The sequence below is a fragment of the Carcharodon carcharias genome, chromosome 17 (genome assembly GCF_017639515.1).
Source record: "Carcharodon carcharias isolate sCarCar2 chromosome 17, sCarCar2.pri, whole genome shotgun sequence".
Lineage (NCBI taxonomy): Eukaryota > Metazoa > Chordata > Chondrichthyes > Lamniformes > Lamnidae > Carcharodon > Carcharodon carcharias.
In genome coordinates, this window is record NC_054483.1 from 114,770,422 (window position 1) to 114,789,373 (window position 18,952).

At 44.3% G+C, this 18,952-nt stretch overlaps 1 protein-coding gene across 2 annotated transcripts in view; it reads left to right on the top strand.

Annotated features, from left to right (window-relative positions):
• Positions 1–18,952, top strand: part of cfap58 (cilia and flagella associated protein 58) — a 216,046-nt gene that overhangs the window by 54,551 nt on the left and 142,543 nt on the right. For both annotated transcript variants that reach the window (XM_041209910.1, XM_041209909.1), the window contains exons 10-11: positions 2,171–2,332; positions 12,805–12,951. In XM_041209910.1, the coding sequence (XP_041065844.1) occupies positions 2,171–2,332; positions 12,805–12,951 (309 nt within the window). The remainder of the gene's footprint in view (positions 1–2,170; positions 2,333–12,804; positions 12,952–18,952) is intronic.

Sequence of the window (18,952 nt, forward strand, 5' to 3'; positions counted from 1 at the left end):
CGCTATGTTAAAGCTGCTCTTAATTTATTTGAATTGCGAATTCATTATAATATACTCTTCGCAAATGAGTATAAAACAAGCACAGAACAACACTAAGGAATATTAAAGTTAGCTAAAAGGAAGGAAAAAAAAAACAAATCAGACATGATTAACTTATCCAAAACCAGATTGAAATTGTGTAGTATTCCTGTAAATTAAATCAATTTATATTGATAATTTTGTGCAGTGGAGTAGCTAAATGTGATCACAGGGGAAAGTTAGATATCGGTCTAACTCTGTAATTTCTCGGTTGGTAACTTTTGCTAATTTGATTGCTTGCTGGAGGAGTGAAGTGCAATACAAAATGGAGGCGTAGTGCTCTCCTACAGGGCAGGATAGACATTCAGAAGGTTTGACACATCACATTGTTCACGCACAGCATTTAACATCTAGCTGCAGGGCCTGACAAACTTGAATAATTGCAGAACTGAAATATGGAAGGAAGCCAAATCGGAGAAAAATAATATTTTGGCATAAATATGTACATATTTACAAATTAGTGGAAAATATACTCAATGAGCAGTATTTAATGGAGGCAATAGGATCTTGTCTGCCAGCTGGATAACTGGTGAGAGTCCTGTGTCCCCTCTTCTAAGCGCAGCCCACCACATTATATGGCATTCATGCACTTGACAGGCCAGTGGCGGGTCTTCCCCGGGCTCAAGGGCCCCAGAGGTGGAAGTTTCACCTGCCAAGAGTTGCCGGCCAATCAGAGGCCAACAGCCCTATTGAACGGCAGCACTAGCGGGGATGTGGTGGCTGCTGCTGGTATGAACCCACCCGAGGCCCCGTACCTTTGCTGGATCCCAGGCCACAAGTGAGTGATGATAGGAGGGTGGGTCATTGGGTGATGGAACGGGGTTGAGGGAGGGAGGGGAGTGGGGAACAAGGGCAGGGGGTGGTAGCTGTCAGTGAGCCCTCCTTCCCAATACTGAGTCCTCACCTGAGTGCCTCTGATTGAGGGACCACCCCCTGTAAGCCAACAAACAACACAGCAAGGGTTTGCTTGTTGTGCTACCCGCACGAGGAGGCTCCAACCCGCCACTGTGTGAATACTTAAGGGCCTCAATTGGCAGTGGGTTGGGAAAGTTGTCCGCTAGCCTTCCCTCTATGGACTTAATCAGATGGAGGCAGAAGGCGGTGGCATTCCCACCTGCCATCTTCCTGCCTGATTAAATGCCCTGCAAGCTACCAAACCTGTCCGGGGGCGTGGGGGCTCATTAAATTCCATCCAACACATGACTTACTTCTTAGTGTGATTTGGCTGTGGCTTTCTGATTTGTGTAGTGGAAATCGATTGACTGGACCACTCCTGTCAGCAAACCAGCTGAGCAAGTGGTAAAGAGCAAAATGCTTTTAAAGCAAGTGGAAACAGAATATGAAGCACAGCAATTGCTTGATGTGTACATGCAAATCACACTGCTATAAAATTGTCCTTATTGTCATGCAGTTGGGATTTAAGTAATGGCTTATCATCTGTAGAAATAATTGAGTTTAGCCTAACCAATATACTAAAAAACACATTAAAACGTTTTGAGATCCATTAATTAACGTAAGGAGATTCAGTGGTTAACTCAGGTTACCACATGGTCTTTCATCCCTTGGAACTGAAATTAAACTTGGACCGTTGGGACGAAAACCTCCCCTTTCTTCAGCTATTGCCTGTCGTAAGTGAAATGTGGTTGGTCAGTTCTAGGTGCCCAAAGTCCAAGATTTCCCTAATTTCAGCTAATCGGCACTAGGTTATCAGCCACATAGGTGCAATGATGATTGGTATAGGAATTGGAAATATCAGCCTGACCTGTTAAAAGGCATCCTTCAGAGTGGGGGATGAGACACCTTGTTTCCAAAGGTACCAAAGGAGCCTTACCCTGCAAATAACATAATCTGATGAGAGTGTTAAATGGCTGGGCTAAGTGTAAAAAGTGACAGAAAAGTTTGCTGAACTTCAAAGTTAGAAAAAAATGTACATAACATGTTGTTTCAGCCACTCCATGTTCACAACATGTTTTCAAAACTCAAACCTGCGAGAAACATCTGGACTGATTTTTTTTTTTAAAGGCTATGTCCTATATCTACCAATTTAATAAAATTACGGGTCTCTAAGTGTCAAGTAATGTTTCTTCTGCAGGTTCTTCAGTATATGGAAGACATTAAGGTGTATGAGATGCAGAATTTTGACTTCAAGAAGAAAATCTCAGAGGCTGACAGTAAGCTGAAACAGCAGCAGAACCTCTACGAGGCTGTGCGTTGTGACAGAAATCTTTACAGCAAGAACTTGATTGAAGCACAGGTATGGACAGCCCTTCTTGCAATCCAAAGTTTTAATACAGTTTTGTTGAATAAAAATTATTCTTGGGATGTGGGCGACCCTGGCAAGATCCCATGTATTACCCACAAAAATTGTCATGTGAAAGTGTGTGTTTGTTCATCTCCTCAAGCCATATTGCAGCCTTTGTAATAATGGCTCCCATAATGATGTTAGGTAGAGAATTCCAGGATTTTGACCCAGCAATGATGAAGGAATGGCAATATGCTCGTGACTTGGAAAATAACTTATTGGTGATGGTGTTCCCAAAGCATTGCTGTTTTTGACCTTCGTGTTGGTAGGAGTCTTGGGACAGGAAGTGCTGTTTGAAGAAAGCTTAACAAGTTACTAAAGTGCATCCTCTAGCCAATAAAGCCAAAGTGCACTGGAGGTGAACAGGATCAGTATTGATAGTACACAGTGACAGTACACAGTGGAGCTACAGTACACTGGAGGTGAATAGGGCCAGCATTGACCAGCAATAAGGGTGCTAGTCAGCAGGCAGTTATGTTGTGGGTGATACCACACTTCATGATTTTGATGGCTGCGCCTATCCATGCGAATGCTGCACGAGTTTCACACCACATAGCTGACTTGGGCTTAGGTACAGGAAAGGTTTTGGGGTGTTCAGGAATGTGAGGCACTCATTGTGGAGTACCCAGCTTTATCCTTTTTGCCGGGTTGCTGGTCCATTTAAGCTTCTGGTCAGTGATGTTGATAATGGTGGACTTGGCACAGATCACAGAATGGTGATTGGGCCTTTGTTGTTGGACATAGACATTATCTGGCAATTACCTGGCATGAACCTTACCAAATTTGAAGTATAACCTTCGTGTAAAAATATCCCCTCAATATGGTGTCACTTATCCCCAACTACAGCACATAGCAGAAGAGACATGTAGCCCAGCTTAACACTGTGGTGAGATTCTGTAATCACAGGGAGAGTCACAGTCACAGGTCACATATAATCAGACCCTGTTCTCTGCACATGCTTGGGGAGAATAGAATTGTAAAATTACTTCTACACTGTCATTGTTTTGATTGTTTCTGCCTCATTTTCTCAACAGCTTAGCCTTGTCCCCCTCTTTCCCACCTCCCCACCCCACAGTCTGGAAGCTGTCCCTCCTTACAGGGTTGGATGGTTTTGGGGACTAAGAACTATCCCAGTGATAGTAACGTGTTGTCAGTTTAAACTTTGTCTTGTACTAGGCTACAAACCCATTTCAGATTAGTCAATACTAAATGCAAGTTAGCTAAAAAAAACACTATTATAATTTATTGGCAAAGTATAGTTGTTGTGTAAAGAAAGACCGAGGGTGGAATCATCCCAGCTGTGCACTAAGTGCAGTAGCAGGCTGGAAAAAAAGTAATTTTACCCGCCGGCTGAAATAGTGGGTTTTCGTGCCATTTTGTACCATTCCTGCCGCGGTCACTTTCATGGCCACTGACAGTGGATGCCCTCCATGTCCCCATGGCACCAAATCCTGCAGCAGGTGGCATATGTGACCGACCAGCTCCCTTGACATGCACAGTCTTCGGCGACACTGGTTCTCAGTCATCTGCAGGAATGACAAGCGCCATCTAAAGATCCTGGGTCCAGTGAGGCGCCTCGGAGTGATGACTCTGTGGACCTTCAGCTGCGTGTGCAGCAGGCCCTGCCCTTCGTCTTGAGGGAGGTGCTGCTCCCTTTGCCAAGCCAGGTGCCTTCGCCCCTCTCCTTGTCTCTTCTCCGTAAGCTTGGTCACGAGGCTTATCAATTTACAGTCTGCATCTGATGGGGTGAAAAGCTTTGGAGCATTTGGGGGCACTTTCATGCTTTTGCATTGCATGAGTGGACAGAAAAGCATGTCAACGGAGCTGCAGAAGAATGCTCAGTATTGACAAGCTTTTCCAGTTGCGTGACTGCTTCCCTCACCCCCTTCCTTTCCCCACATGCTCTCTCCCCCACCCTGTGCTTGTGCACTTCCTTCAGTCTGTGCTGCCTTGTTCCCCACCCACACCCTCACCCCACCGGCCCCGGCCACACCCGCACTGGAGCCCTGGCCCCAGCACTGCACTGAAAGCCAGCCGAGAAAAAGGGACTTGCCTGTGCACCCGGCCGCGATGTCCTACAGGTGATGCTTGCGAGTGCTGCGCATGGTTGTGTGCACCGCCCCCCCCCCAACTCCGAGTTCCCATCGAAGTTCAGGTTGCCAGGTGCATGCCTTGTAAAGGTAATCATGAAGCACGCCATTCTGAAGTCACGGCGATTTGTGGGGGGGAGGGGGGGGGGGTGGGTGGTAAATGTGACGTGCAGGGGTAATTTCCGTGAGCAGGGCTGATAATGAGATGCTAAAGCATTGAAATTAGTTTCCTGACGTGTGGCGGCGAGAACGTGTGGAGTGGACGATCGCAAACTAGTTGCACAATGGCGCGAAACCGATTTTTAGCTTTCTTGCCATATTGTCGTCCACCAGCCCCCCTCCCCCTCACCCACCCACCCACCATGATGCCCGATGCCAACGGGGCCAGCAAATTCTGGCCCTAGGCTAATTCTACAGAGCACAATACAATATCATGCTACATACAGCCGTGGAAAATCATCAAAGGAATCATTCTCTCTTTCTAACAGAAAGGCAATAGAGTCTCTTAATTGGACAGTGGTCAAAGTTCTGGCTGAGCATAATCAAACAGTTAAATTTTCTTGTGCTGCTTTCAATGTTGGATTAAAGTCTCACTTTGTGTTCCTCAAGTAAGAAGCTCCAGGGTGAAGCACATGAATCACTTACTTACTGATGCCTTTCACCTGACCAACTTTCCAAATTTCAGCAACTGTGACAAGGTCCTGCTTTTACCCACGTTTTTTGAAATGGATTAGCACACGGTAGATTACACTCATACCTACGATGGGAAGATTCAGAACTTATCAGTCACTACTCCTAGGCATGCTAGCCAACCATTTTTAATGCATAATAACCACATGTGGATGCTTGACAATGAACAATAACATAGTTTAGCTGTTTCCACATAATGAATTGGTCTTGGAAGGGGGGGATAGGATGTAAAAAAAAAAACTATAAAATGGGAATTGGTGAGTCCATAGCTTACCCAAGAAAGCCAGTTGTCACATGTAGAACTCAGGAACATCTTTAAAGCAGCAAATTCGTAAACTGAGTGACAGCATGGAGGGTGTATGAAGACACCTTCAGCAGAATTTTATGGCTCCTCCCTCCGGAGGGGTTTTCCAGTCCTGCCGAAGACCGCTGCAACAGGGCCATAAAATTCCACCCCTGGTGTTAAATCTTTGCCAAGTTCCATGTCCTGTAGGAATGTTTTGTATGTGAGAAATTTGAGTTGTATATCTGACTACCTCATTCTCAAGTAACCTTACTTGTGCAGGGTCAGGATGGACATTTTTTTTTTCCATTTCTTTCCTGAAGTCACTGGGGTGGATTCTGACTTTGTGTGATAGTGAGTAGGCAGCCCATTTCACATCCTTCCTCGTTTTCACTTCCTTTGAAGCCAGTGATGAGATGTAAAATGGGCCACCTACTCGCTTTTGCTGTTTTACTCTGTTGCAACAATTCAAGGTCCACCTCACTGATTCATGCTGGGCAACAGCTGTGTCTGGTCACTTGCTAAAGCGACCATCCAACGACGATCCTCCAACGGGGAAATCACGATTTTGTGCTCCTGAGTCCAGAGGCAGTGCAACCAATTGCAAGGCCCTTCTGCTTTGATGCTGAAAGCAGTTAGCTCAGCGGAGCGATCAAAGGAGGGACCTTCCCAGTCAGCGTGGTTCAGATCCATGCTAGGTAGCTAATTTAATAACTGTTCTTGCTTTGGACATATCATTGATATATTTCCAGATTGCTAGAAGCTCAAATATTTCACCTCTAAGATTACTGGACAACATGACACAACTTAGTCACTCTGCATCAGGTTGTGAAAAGGCCCAATGCCTAAATGTATAAATATATCACGTAGATGATGCCATGATACCACATTTAAACTTTGAGCATCTAGGGAAGAGCAGGAATTAGTGGAACTCTTTGGAAAGTGAAATGGTTCTGGATGTTGAAATGGGTAGGCTTGAGTGCCTGATGAACTTTGAATTGAAATAGTGAGCTGGTCAAAGGTTTGAGATTTAAGAAATGCTAAGTGACTGTGAAAATGGAGTTTTCCAGTATTGGCCTGAATCCTAAGCTTTTGATTTTGTTGCTTGTAACATAATGGATTGCTATAAGGCTTTACCTTGTAATTAAAACCAGTTATGCTTAGGCAGAAGCAGTGGCTATGATAACTCTTGAGAAACCACCTACACCAGGTAATTAACTGGCGCATAGTATGAGGAGATCCTGAGCAGACTTAGAGTGGCTGACTGGCAGTGCTGCAGCTGGGCAGCTGACTGTGTACCTGTGGGAGTTCTGGTACTGAGCGGGCTATGGTTGGAAAGCAAACAATCACATGAAGCCGTCCTGCTCCAGGCTATCATCTGAGATGGAAGTTGATACTGGGTAGGAAAGGGTACTATCTGAAAAACCAGTGATCCAGGCCAGAGGGGCACTCCTGCTCTTTCCAACTGCATAAAATTAAGGCACCAACTGACCTGCAGGGTCAACCTTTGGCTGGACTCCTAGTTGATATGGGCAGAGCATATGTGACACATGGCCCACCCAGTATTCTCTTGAAATGGCAAATGGGCTCCTATGTATGTATTTGGGACACTGCTTTGTATTCTAACTGGGTCTACAGCTTGAATTGGATGGTTGCTTCTATCGTTAGCAGTAGGTCTTGGAGAAGATTTTGGTAGCCACAGCGATGGCAGGAATAGGATAGTTAGTCATTCCTCACCCATTTTTGGGGAGCTACTCTTTTCTGCAGGTAGCAGGGGAGGCTTCAAAATGTACCCCTACAATCAGTAGATTGATGCTTAATGGGAGAATTGTGGTTAGCCAAGGAATAAGCATGGTATTCCGCATGAGTGACTGAATCAATCAGGGTCTGCTACTCGCTAGTCAGTGACTCTTGGCTTGAAGATGCACTTGTGGACATGGTTGGTGATGCCTCCTTTCCTGATGTTGTTGAAACTAACTGGCCAACTCACATAAAGAATGGCACAAGGGACTGGATACCACCCATGAATCTCTTTGGTGAGATCCTGGAAACTGTGGATCTTTTTCCGTATCTTAGGACTCTCCTCTTGGGAGGAGACATAGATGACGAAATTCATCATTGCCTTCAATGTGCCAGCTCAGCCTTTGGTTGACTGAGGAAAAGAGAATTTGAGGACCAGGATCTCAAACCCGAGACTAAGGTCATGGTTTACCAGGCATCAGTGATCCCCGCGGCCCTACATGCTTCAGAGACTCGGACAGCCTACAGCAGGCACCTCAAAGGACTGGAGAAGTACTACCAGCGGTGGAAAGATCCCCCGAATCTGGTGGCAACAAAGGCAGCCCAACAGGAGCATCCTCTCCCAAACCAACTTGCACGGCATCAACGCGCTAATAACTCAAAAGACACCAAACCTCAGAAGCAACTGCTCTATTCAACAGAGGGCGCTGGTGAGAAGTGACTGAAGCATTCTGGGAGAAGTCACCGCAGACACCGTGACTCAGGAGGGAATCGAGGAGGACCCACTGTCAAAGAACGGAATAGCCCCAAACATTACATTGCTCTAGTGTTTCCATCCCTCCCTCCTCCTCAAACCTAAAAAAAGGAGAGAGAGGAAGAGGCAGTGCCTTCAGGAGTGCACCAGACCTGTGAGGGACACTCTTCTGAAAGTGGATTTTAAAGAAAAAGCAGCTGATTGTTGAGTAAATCCTGGGACCAGATTCGGAGGGAGGAGTACCAGAGCGGTGAGTATAAACCTAGCTAACCTCAGGGATTCGCGACCTTGTCTCTAGGGATCAGACTCGGAGGGAGGAGCACAGGACCAGGAAAGACAGTGGAACAGCAATGGCAGGAGTTTCTGGGAGTAATTTGGGAGACACAGCAAAAATACATCCCTAGGAAGAAGAAGCATACTAAAGGGAGGACAAGGCAACCATGGCTGACAAGAGAAGTCAGGGACAGCATAAAAGCTAAAGAGAAAGCATACAATGCGGTGAAGAGCAGTGGGAAACCAGGATTTGGGAAGCCTACAAAGGCCAACAAAGGACAATTAAAAAAGAAATAAGGAGGGAGAAGATTAAATATGAGGGTAAACTAACCAGTAATATAAAAGAAGATTGCAAGAGTTTTTTTTAGATATATAAAGAGTAAGAGAGAGGCAAAAATAGACATTGGGTCGCTGGAAAAAGATGCTGGAGAAGTAGTAGTGGGGAACAAAGAAATGGCGGAGGAACTGAATAGGTACTTTGTGTCAGTCTTCATGGTGGAAGACAGGAGTCACATCCCCAACGTTCAAGAGAGTTGGGGGGCAGAGGTGAGTATGGTGGCCATTACCAAAGAGAAGGAAAACTGAAAGGTCTGAAGGTGGATAAATCACCTGGACCAGATGGATTACACCCCAGAGTTCTGAAGGAGATCGCTGAAGGGATAGTGGAGGCATTAATGGTGATCTTTCAGGAATCACTGGAGTCAGGGAGGGTCCCAGAGGACTGGAAAATTGCTAATGTAACCTCCCCTGTTTAAGAAGGGAGTGAGGCAAAAGAGGGGAAATTACAGGCCGATTAGCCTGACCTCGGTCGTTGGTAAGATTTTAGAGTCCATTATTAAGGATGAGATTTCAGAAGTGCATTTGGAAGTGCATGGTAAAATAGGACAAAGTCAGCATGGTTTCATCAAGGGGAGGTCATGCCTGACAAATCTGTTAAAATTCTTTGAGGAGGTAACGAGTAGGTTAGACAAAGGAGAGCCAATGGATGTTATCTACTTGGACTTCCAGAAGGCCTTTGTTAAGGTGCTACACTGGAGGCTGCTCAGTAAGATAAGAGCCCATGGTGTTAGAGGCAAGGTACTAGCATGGATAGAAGATTGGCTGTCTGGCAGGAGGCAGAGAGTGGGGATAAGGGGGTCCTTCTCAGGATGGTGGCCAGTGACTAGTGGAGTTCCGCAGGGCTCAGTGTTGGGACCACAATTTTTCACTTTATACATTAATGATCTAGATGAAGGAACTGAGTGCATCCTGCTACGTTTGCAGATGATACAAAGATAGGTGGAGGGACAGGTAGTATTGAGGGGGCGGGGAGGCTGCAGAAAGATTTGGATAGGTTAGGAGAATGGGCAAAGAATTGGCAGATGGAATACAACGTGGGGAAGTATGAGGTCATGCACTTTGGTAGGAAGAATAGAAGCATAGACTATTTTCTAAATGGGGAGAGAATTCAGAAATCTGGAGTGCAAAGGGACTTGGGAGTCCTAGTCCAGGATTCTCTTAAGGTTAACTTGCAGGTTGAGTCGGTAGTTAAGGAAGGCAAATGCAATGTTGGCATTTATTTCGAGAGGACTAGAATATAAAAGCAGGGATGTGCTGCTGAGGCTTTATAAGGCTCTGGTCAGACCCCATTTAGAATATTGTGAGCAATTTTGGGCCCTGTGTTTTAGGAAGAATGTGCTGGCCCTGGAGAGGGTCCAGAGGAGGTTCACAGAGGAGGAGAACGATCCCAGGAATGAAAGGCTTAACATATGAGGAACGTTTGAGGACTCTGGGTCGATACTCAATGGAGTTTAGAAGGATGAGGGGGGATCTGATTGAAACTTACAGAATACTGAAAGGCCTGGATAAAGTGGAGGTGGGGAAGATGTTTCCATTAGTAGGAGAGACTAGGACCCGAGGGCACAGCCTCAGAGTAAAGGGAAGACCTTTTAGAACAGAGATGAGGAGAAACTTCTTTAGCCAGACAGTGGTGATTCTATGGAATTCATTGCCACAGAAGGCTGTGGAGGCCAGGTCATTGAGTGTATTTAAGACTGAGATAGATAAGTTCTTGATTGTTTAGGGGATAAAAGGTTACGGGGAGAAGGCGGGAGAATGGGGTTGGGAAACTTATCAGCCATGATTGAATGGTGGAGCAGACTCAATGGGCCGAATGGCCTAATTTCTGCTCCTATGTCTTATGGTCTTATTCAGAAGTTGGTTGCAACAGGAGACTCCAGGAGGACAGTAGGAATGCTTTAGGGATGCTGTCAAAGCATCCCTGCAGAGGTCAAACATACTCATTGACTCATGGAAGACCTTGATTTGTGACTGACCAAAATGGAGAAGGGTCATTCGCGAAGGCACCGAACACATCGAGAGATTTCATTGAGAATGTGCAGAGGTGAAGTTGAGGTGTCAGAGGGAGCGCACAAACCACAAACAACCCATCTACTCAACCCTTAAAACACCACCTGCCCCACATGTGGCTGGCAGAGTCTACAGATCTCACTTTGAAATTATCAGCCATCTCAGAACCCATCAAACTGGAGTGGAAGCAAGTCATCCTCTATTCCAAGGGACTGCCTAAGAAGAAGTCTATGCAAGCAAGGTATTGCTAATGGATGGGAGGCAAGCTTAGGGAAAAAATTAAAAGACCAGTCTCTTGTATAAGTATTATTGAACGTAACTCTCTGCAGTATAAAAGTATGCTTCTTTTCCAGTGTACCCATGTGGACTTTTTTTGTGGGTGCTGTGTGGCTGTTTTGTCACTGAAAGTCAGTTCCTGCTGGCTGACATTTGAAATGCCTCCAAGTTGGATCATCATAAACACCTCGAGCAGCCTCTTTCTACTTTTCCACACCATTGGTGTTGTGACGTAACTGGGAGTAGCAGCTTTGTCACCGATTTGTTAAACTGAAAGGTTAGACTTGCGTCAGTGCACCGTGCTCCTATTTTCAGGCTGTACTTAGCACAGCCGGTGGTTTCACTGTTAACGGTGGTGCCACATCCTTGGTGTCAGCAACAACCTTTTCAGCGCATTCAAACCTGCAGCCTATCACAGTACTGGGTTCACAAGTCAGGATTGTGATAATGAGATACCAAAAAAAAACATTTGTTGCCGGTGTACACCACATGTGTTCTAAACATCAACATTTGAAAACTGAGGAGAAAAATAACATTTTAAAGGTCATAAGTTATTTTTTCCCGGAAAGGAGAGAAAGGATGGATCAGTTACCAGTACTAATTTATTGCCCTGTGTGAATCTCACCTTGATGGATCGGGAAGTTTCCAAGTCCGATCATAAACATCATGAGTTAGCTGACACCTACCAGAGTGACAATATAATTTTGCTCAGTACTCATTCTTCATTAGTGAGTCTGGAAGGAAAATGTCAGCAGGTGTTCTACCTGGGAAATCACCTTGGCTAAGTTCAGTCTTGTCCTCACATGGTGTCCATTTGTACATTTTTCAGCCAAGGGTCAACTAGAAAACACTCAGGAGCTCATTTTTCATCCTTACACAAGCCTGGGGTTGCTGAGGCCAATTATAACCTAATTCAGATCATGTAGTTAATCTTTTTAATTAGTCAATGTAGGCTGTAAGGAGCCAGACAAACATCTTTAGCATGCAGTTGATGATGGAGAATTATAAAATGAATTTCACAGCCATCAGGACTAATTTTATTCGCAAAATAACCTGCTTTCACTATAACGTCATTTACTTTATTACAGAAAGGAATGCAGTCTAATAATCAAGTTTGATCATGGATGTCAGTGTGCAGGTCACATTTTCAGCACTAAGATTCAAACACTGTGAAAAGGAACAAAGATTATTAAAGATTATTTCAATAATCTTACTCTCCAACCGGCTAATTGGATGCTGAAAGTGTTGATGGATACCTTACCTAATGTGTCCAACATTGCTAAATAAAGGATTGCTGAAAGTGTACTGCAAAGATACCGTTCACTGGAGAGGTGCTGATGATTTTGGAAAGTAGGACGGTGAACCCACAGTGGGTTCCACCTCACGCATGAGTTTATTGGCTTGGCAAAGTTCATATCCTAGCTGTGCTGTAGTTGTTTTGTCTTCCACTATAGAGGCCTCCCTGATCACTCATCATGTTTATTCAGTGAGAAACTGAACCACGCAGATTAACTAGGTCCCAGTTTCAATCCCTGATCTTTGATAAACTGGGCAGGCACACTGCAATTGGCTTCATCACCCATAGGTTAGCAAAGGTGAAAATGAGCCTTCTGGTTGCAATCCTTGCTAGAAATGTGTGCGTGTGGCTATTGGGTGAGAACAAGGTTGACCTGGCCTTTTAGGCTTCCCCCACCAGCCTCCAGAATGGCTTATTAACCTACTGCCAATTGCTAGTAGTCTTGTACATAGATCATAGTTACATGGTTGAGGCAAGAGAGAATGCACTTCGCTAATAGCTTCACAGTGCCCTATCTTACAATCGACAGCTTCAGGAAGGATGAAGAGAAATTAATGAGGGAAAATTGATGTACGCAATGATGGAATAAGAAGAAACTTTTCAACTATCTTTTATTGTTTAACAAACTGCTTAAGATGGCTTTTATTCATTTTTACAATTTCTATCTTTAAGGATGAGATAGCTGAAATGAAACGCAAGCTGAAGATCATGAACCACCACATCGACCAGCTGAAGGATGAGATCTGCTCAAAGGAGGCTGCACTAGTAAAACAAAACTTGGAATATCAGCGCATAGAGAAGGAAAAAGATACACTAAAGGTATTGGTTGTAGGAATTACTGAAATAATACTTCCTTAGCTCTCATTACCAAATTGAATTGTCAACAATTTTTTGCATCTTCATTAATTCAATTTTTTTTTAACGTGTTCATGGGGTGTGGGCATCGCTGGCTAGGCCAACATTTATTGTCCATCCCTAATTGTCCTTGACAAGGTGGTGGTGAGCTGCCTTCTTGAACTGCTGCAGTGTGTATTTAATTTATCAGTGGACCTTTTTGTTGGGCTAATAGAAACTAACAGGAAGTTTGAATGATGTGGAGATAGATGGCTTAATTGTCACTTCCTCCTCCTCATGATATGCTGACTAAAATTGTAGCTTTTCTTTCTGTGAAGGAAAAGTACAAATAGTGGTCAAAGAACAGGATTTGACCTCTATGCCACTGCCCCACCATGCAGGTTGGGAGTTCTGCATCCTCATTGCAACTGCTCTGCCTCCCTCCCTTCAACAGGAAAACACTCCTCTCACAGGCTGCAACCATTGCTGATATTTTAATTGGTTATTATTGATTGACTGAGACAAAATATTTTTCTTTTCTGTTTATTTTCATTAAACTACAGTGGGGGTTTGGATAGATTACTCGATGTTTTTGCTGTTTGATTGGTACCTGCAGGGAGTTGCTGAGCAGCATAAACTACGGTGTGCTGAATTAGTAACTTCACTGTGATCCGATTGGGTATTAAGGTCATTAATGGCTTGTGTGACTTGACTGGAACAATAATGAGATCCTCGGGGCCAGTAATGGCCAACATTAAGGTGAGTTTTGTTTTCAGCAGTCTCAGTACCATTATTTCTAATCCTCTGAACTTTGCTTTGATATATTAGAAAGAGGGAGAAGGTGACTAGTGGTATTGTCACTGGACTAGTGATCCAGAGACCCAGGCTAATGCCCTGGGGACAAGGGTTCAAATCTCACCACAGCAGTTGATGGAATTTAAAATCATTAAAGAAAAAACACCATAATTGAAAGCTAGCCTCACTAATAGTGACCATGAAAATATTGTTGATTATCTTTAAAAAAAAAAACCCATTTTGTTCACTAATGCCCTTTAGGGAAGAACATTTGCTGTCCCTATCTGGTCTGGCCATCATCTACAGCAATGTGATTGACCCTTAACTGTCACCTGAAATGGCCTGATAAGCCACTCAGTTCAAGGGCAATTAGGGATGGGCAACAGATTGGCCCTGTCAGTGACACCCACATCCCATCAAAGAATAAAGAAAAAAGCAAAAGCTTCTTCAGCATTAAATCTGATGCTGCACATTTGTTTATTTGTTATCCATCCTTAGTTGCCCTTGAGAAGGTGGTGGTGAGCCACCTGGTTGAACCGCTGCTGTCCATGTGGTGTTGGTATACCCACAATGCTGTAACGAAGGTTTTTGACCCAGTGGCAGTGAAGGAATGGTGATATAGTTTCAAGTCAGGATGGTGAGTGACTTGTAGGGGAACCTCCAGAGGGTGGTGTTCCATGCGTCTGCTGCCCTTATTCTTTTAGTAGTAGAGTTGTGGATTTGGAAGGTGCTGTGGAAGGAGGCTTGGTGAGTTATTACAGTGCATCTTGCAGATGGCACAGGCTGTTGCCACTCTGTGTTGGTAGTTGAGGAAGTGAATGTGTGTAGGTGCCAATGAAGTGGGTTTGCATTGTCCTTTTTTAATTCTTTCATGGGATGCTGGCGTTGCTGGCTGGGCCAGTATTTATTGCCCATCCCTAACTGCCCTTGAGAAGGTGGAGCTGAGCTGCCTTCTTGAACCGCTACAGTCTATGTGCTGTAGGTACACCCACAGCGCTGTTAGGGAGGAAGTTCCAGGATCTAGAGCCGGTGATAGCGAAGGAACGATGATATAATTTCAAGTCAGGAAGGAGTGTGACTTGCTGGTGGTGGTGTTCCCTTGCATCTGCTGCCTTTGTCCTTTGAGGTGGTAGAGATTGCAGGTTTGGCAGGAACCTTGGTGAGCTGCTGCAGTGCATCTTGTAAATGGTAGACACTGCTACCGCTATGTTCAAGGTAGTAGATAGGGTGCTAATCAAGCAGGCTGCTTTGTTCTGGATGGTGTCGAGCTTATCGAGTGTTCATTCAGGCAAATGGAGAGTATTCCATCACATTCCTGACATGTGCCTTGTAGATGGCAGACAGGCTTTGGGGAGTCAGAAAGTGAGTCAGTGTCCGCTGAATTTCCAGCCTTTGACCTGCTCTTACAGTCGCATCTGGTCCTGGATGGTGTCAAGCTTCTTGAGTGTTGTTGGAGCTTCCATGTGCCACCAGGCACATGGGGAGTATTCCATCACACTCCTGACTTGTGCCTTATAGATGGTGGACAGACTTTGGGGAGTCAGGAGGTGAGTTATTTACCTCAGAATTCTAAGCCTTTTACCTACGCTTCTGGTCACAGTATTTGGCTGGTCCAATTAAATTTTTCGTCACTGGTAACTCCAGATGTTAATGGTGGATGACTCAGTGATGGTAATGCTGTTGCACGGCAATGTTCATTCTTAAATGTGCATTGCTGTCTTATGGTGAAGTCCTGCCTGTAGCTATTGATTCTGCATGGTGTTAAAAGGGTCTCCAAAAGCCGCATTCAACTACTTACACTAACTGGTCGATGTTCACTTTGAAGTTTATTTTGTTGATGCCTTTGGCCTCAAACCAATTTAATGTCACTAGTATTACTGCACTTACTTTCTGAGAGTTCTCTTGATTGTGAGTAACGACATATATGCACTGCTGCTATCACTCTCCAGTATCAAATTTCAGCGATAAAGGATCATAGTGTTAGGAGAAGGTGTTGGCCAATGACGACTGAGATAAGAATGGATTGCTCCCCTCCATTTTGTGAATCTTTGGAATTTTAAAAAATTTATTTTTGGAATGTGAGGGTCACTGGAAATAAAACAACATTCATTGCCCATCCCTAGTTACAATTGAGAGTGTGCTGGTGAGCCAACAGAGCTGTGGATGCTCAGTCTTTGACTATACTGAGACAGAGATCGATAGATTTCTGGATACTAAGGGATGAATTTTAGCTACCAAGGCAGGTAACTGACTAATTGGGCCTGCCCCTGTAAATTGTGCTCCGATACAAACAATCTTTGCTCCAGGATGAGTGGGGATGTGGGGGGTGGGGCGGGAGTTGCAGGGGAAGAGAGGGGATTTGGTGTTGTGGGTGGGCACAAGCAGGTATCTGGCCCGGCAACCGTGGAAGCAGAGAGTTGGTGTCCACAGGGGTGGGGAAGTGCTGAAGGAGCCTGGTTAGAAGGCCTGTCTTGGTTCTTTGGGACTTTGTCCCAGTTGTGTCAGAAGATTTTAGGCCTTCAAACCCTCAACCTGACACTCCCTCAACATTGCCCCCCCCCATGACTCCTTATACCTTCCATGCCAACTCATGCCAACTCAATGCCAATTCATGTCCCCCACATTGTTTTAAACAATGCATACCAACTCATGTCCCCAACCATTCCCCATGGCCCCTTATACAGTCCATGCCAACTCTGTGCTAAATCACATCCTTCCATACCCATTCACCCAGTATGCATTATGTATATACCAAAGAGCCCTATAATTACAATGGCGTGTGGAACTGCTGAGAGAGAAAAAAAGACCTTCTTTTGGAAACAAACTGCAGTGTCTACAACTCTATCTTAGTGTCAATTAGGCAGACCATTAAATCATCAATAATAGAGGTTTCAAACACTTCACACCTCTTAATATTGTCCAAATAAACAGAAATTGACAAAAGAGATCACAGAAAGAACAACTTATTATAATCACTTAAAGATGTCAATCACCAAAGTCAACAATTCACTTTAGTTGTCACGTAGAACCCCCTGCTGAAATGCTTTTATTGGTCTGGGCCCATTGCCACCTGAAGGCCTCTGGTCCAGGGACCACACTCTAAGAACCACTGCTGTAAACTAGTACTCACCCCTGGCCTTTCGTATGACTGTGAATACAGCCACTGTCACATTGTTCTCTGTAAAATACTGCACTTCAAAATAACTTGTATATAAAAGGCACAATTTTGAGGTGTGATAAAGCTACAAATAAATGCAAGTCCTTCTTTCTCCGATTGCCTTTCTGTTATGGTCAGGCGCAGAGTTTGTTAAGATTGTCAACATGCTAATACATTTTGTGTGACGGTGAGCATGTATTCTAGCAACCTTCCCACATGATGCAGGGTCCATTAAAACTAATCATTTCCACTATATGCAGCCCTTTCCTCAACTCATTCTTCAGCAGAGAGCTGCCCACATTGGAATGAAGCACTGATTCAGTCGGCCTTTCTTCACAAATGTCAGACTTAATTTTCCAGCAGCTTGAACTCTTACCACATAGTTGGCCACCCGTGTGTCCTGGTTCACGGCTGCACTCAGTCGCCATTTGACAAGATATTTTTACAGCAAGCTGCAAGATTTATTTTTCACACTTTTTTCCCGTTTTTTTTGTGAGATAATTTACGTACGCATCATGTACTGTGATTGCGTTTCCCAAACAGGCTATTGGCAGGTGGCAATGAATGATACTCTTTCACTAGTATTTACCGTGACTTAGTCAGCAGTCAGAATCTTGTGGCTTCAAGTCCCACTGCAGGCTTGACTGTAAAATCTAGACTAACATTGCAGTTCAGTACTGAGTGAAACACTATCAGGGCTGTTAGCTTTCGAAAAGGCGTAAAACCAAGACCATGTAAGCCCTCTGAGCTGGAGCTAATAGATTCTATGGCACTATTTTGAAAGAGTGCAGAGGGGTTATCCTCAATGTCCTGGCTAATATCTATCCCTTGTTAAAACTCCGTTAAAACGGATTGGTCATGAGCACATTGACGTTTGCGGGATCCTACTGTGCACAAATTGGCTGCCACTTTTGATCACGTTACACCAGTGGCTAGACTTTAAAAGATACTTCACTGACTGTAAAGTGTCTTGGCGTGCCCAGATGTCATGAAAAGCACTGTATAAATGCAAATCTTTCTTTTTGTTGCATGTTGTATATTTTGGTATCAAGGAGAAGGAATGTGACTCAGTACTGTGTTCTCCAAACCTACTGTCAGTGGCAATTATTCTGTATTTCATTGGTATTGGCATATGGCATTGCCCCATTAAATGCCTGAATCAAAGGCTAATAGTGCAAGAGACGCAGACAACAGTTATTTTCAATTACCAAAGAAAAATATCCAGTTGAAAGCAGTTTTGTGTGATCAAAGAGGTTAGCATGTTTTTTATAACCAGATGCGGATCAGTTAAGATATACTTTCCTTTGTTGTTGATTTGAGCTGAGAATAGGTCACAGTTGGCGGTCTGGATCATTTATCTTCCTGGTTCTTTGTTAGCCTATTTGCTGCTCAGATAAGCTTCAGTAACTCTCCAGTAGATGATGGTCCATCAGATTAACCAGTGTTCATGGGTAAAAGGAGATGAATGGTAAGTTCTGTAGCCGATGAGGGAAACTTAAAATTTCATAGATTAGATGATTTGATATGTGGGAATAAAAAAGCCCTAAGATGTCTCATAAGCAATGTTGGCACACTTGTTTTTTTTCCCTTCTGGGAGCTGCATTTGATTCCACTCAAAATGATGCTGGGCTCCTCTCTGCAGTTTGTAAGGGTCCTAGATGAAAGAAATCTAAGCAGCCTGAACCCATGCCTTGTGGGTGTGATCTACAAAATTGACCATGATTCTGCACTAATTTCAAACCACCATTAGTTTGAACTAGAGACCTTGGATGAAATTTACCTTCAGCACAGAGCCAGAAACCAGAAGTGAATAGTGAGGATGCCGTGGTAGTGATAGACTTCAAGAGGACATAGCGAGGCTGGCGGAAGGGGAGGACATGTGGCAGATGAAATTTAATGCGATGTAGTGTGTGTGCTGGTACAGTTTGGTAGAAAGGATGAGGAGAGGCAATAAAAATTCAAGAACACAATTCTAAAGGGAGTGCAAGAGCAGAAAGACCTGGGGCCATAGGTGTACAAACTGTTGAAGAAAGT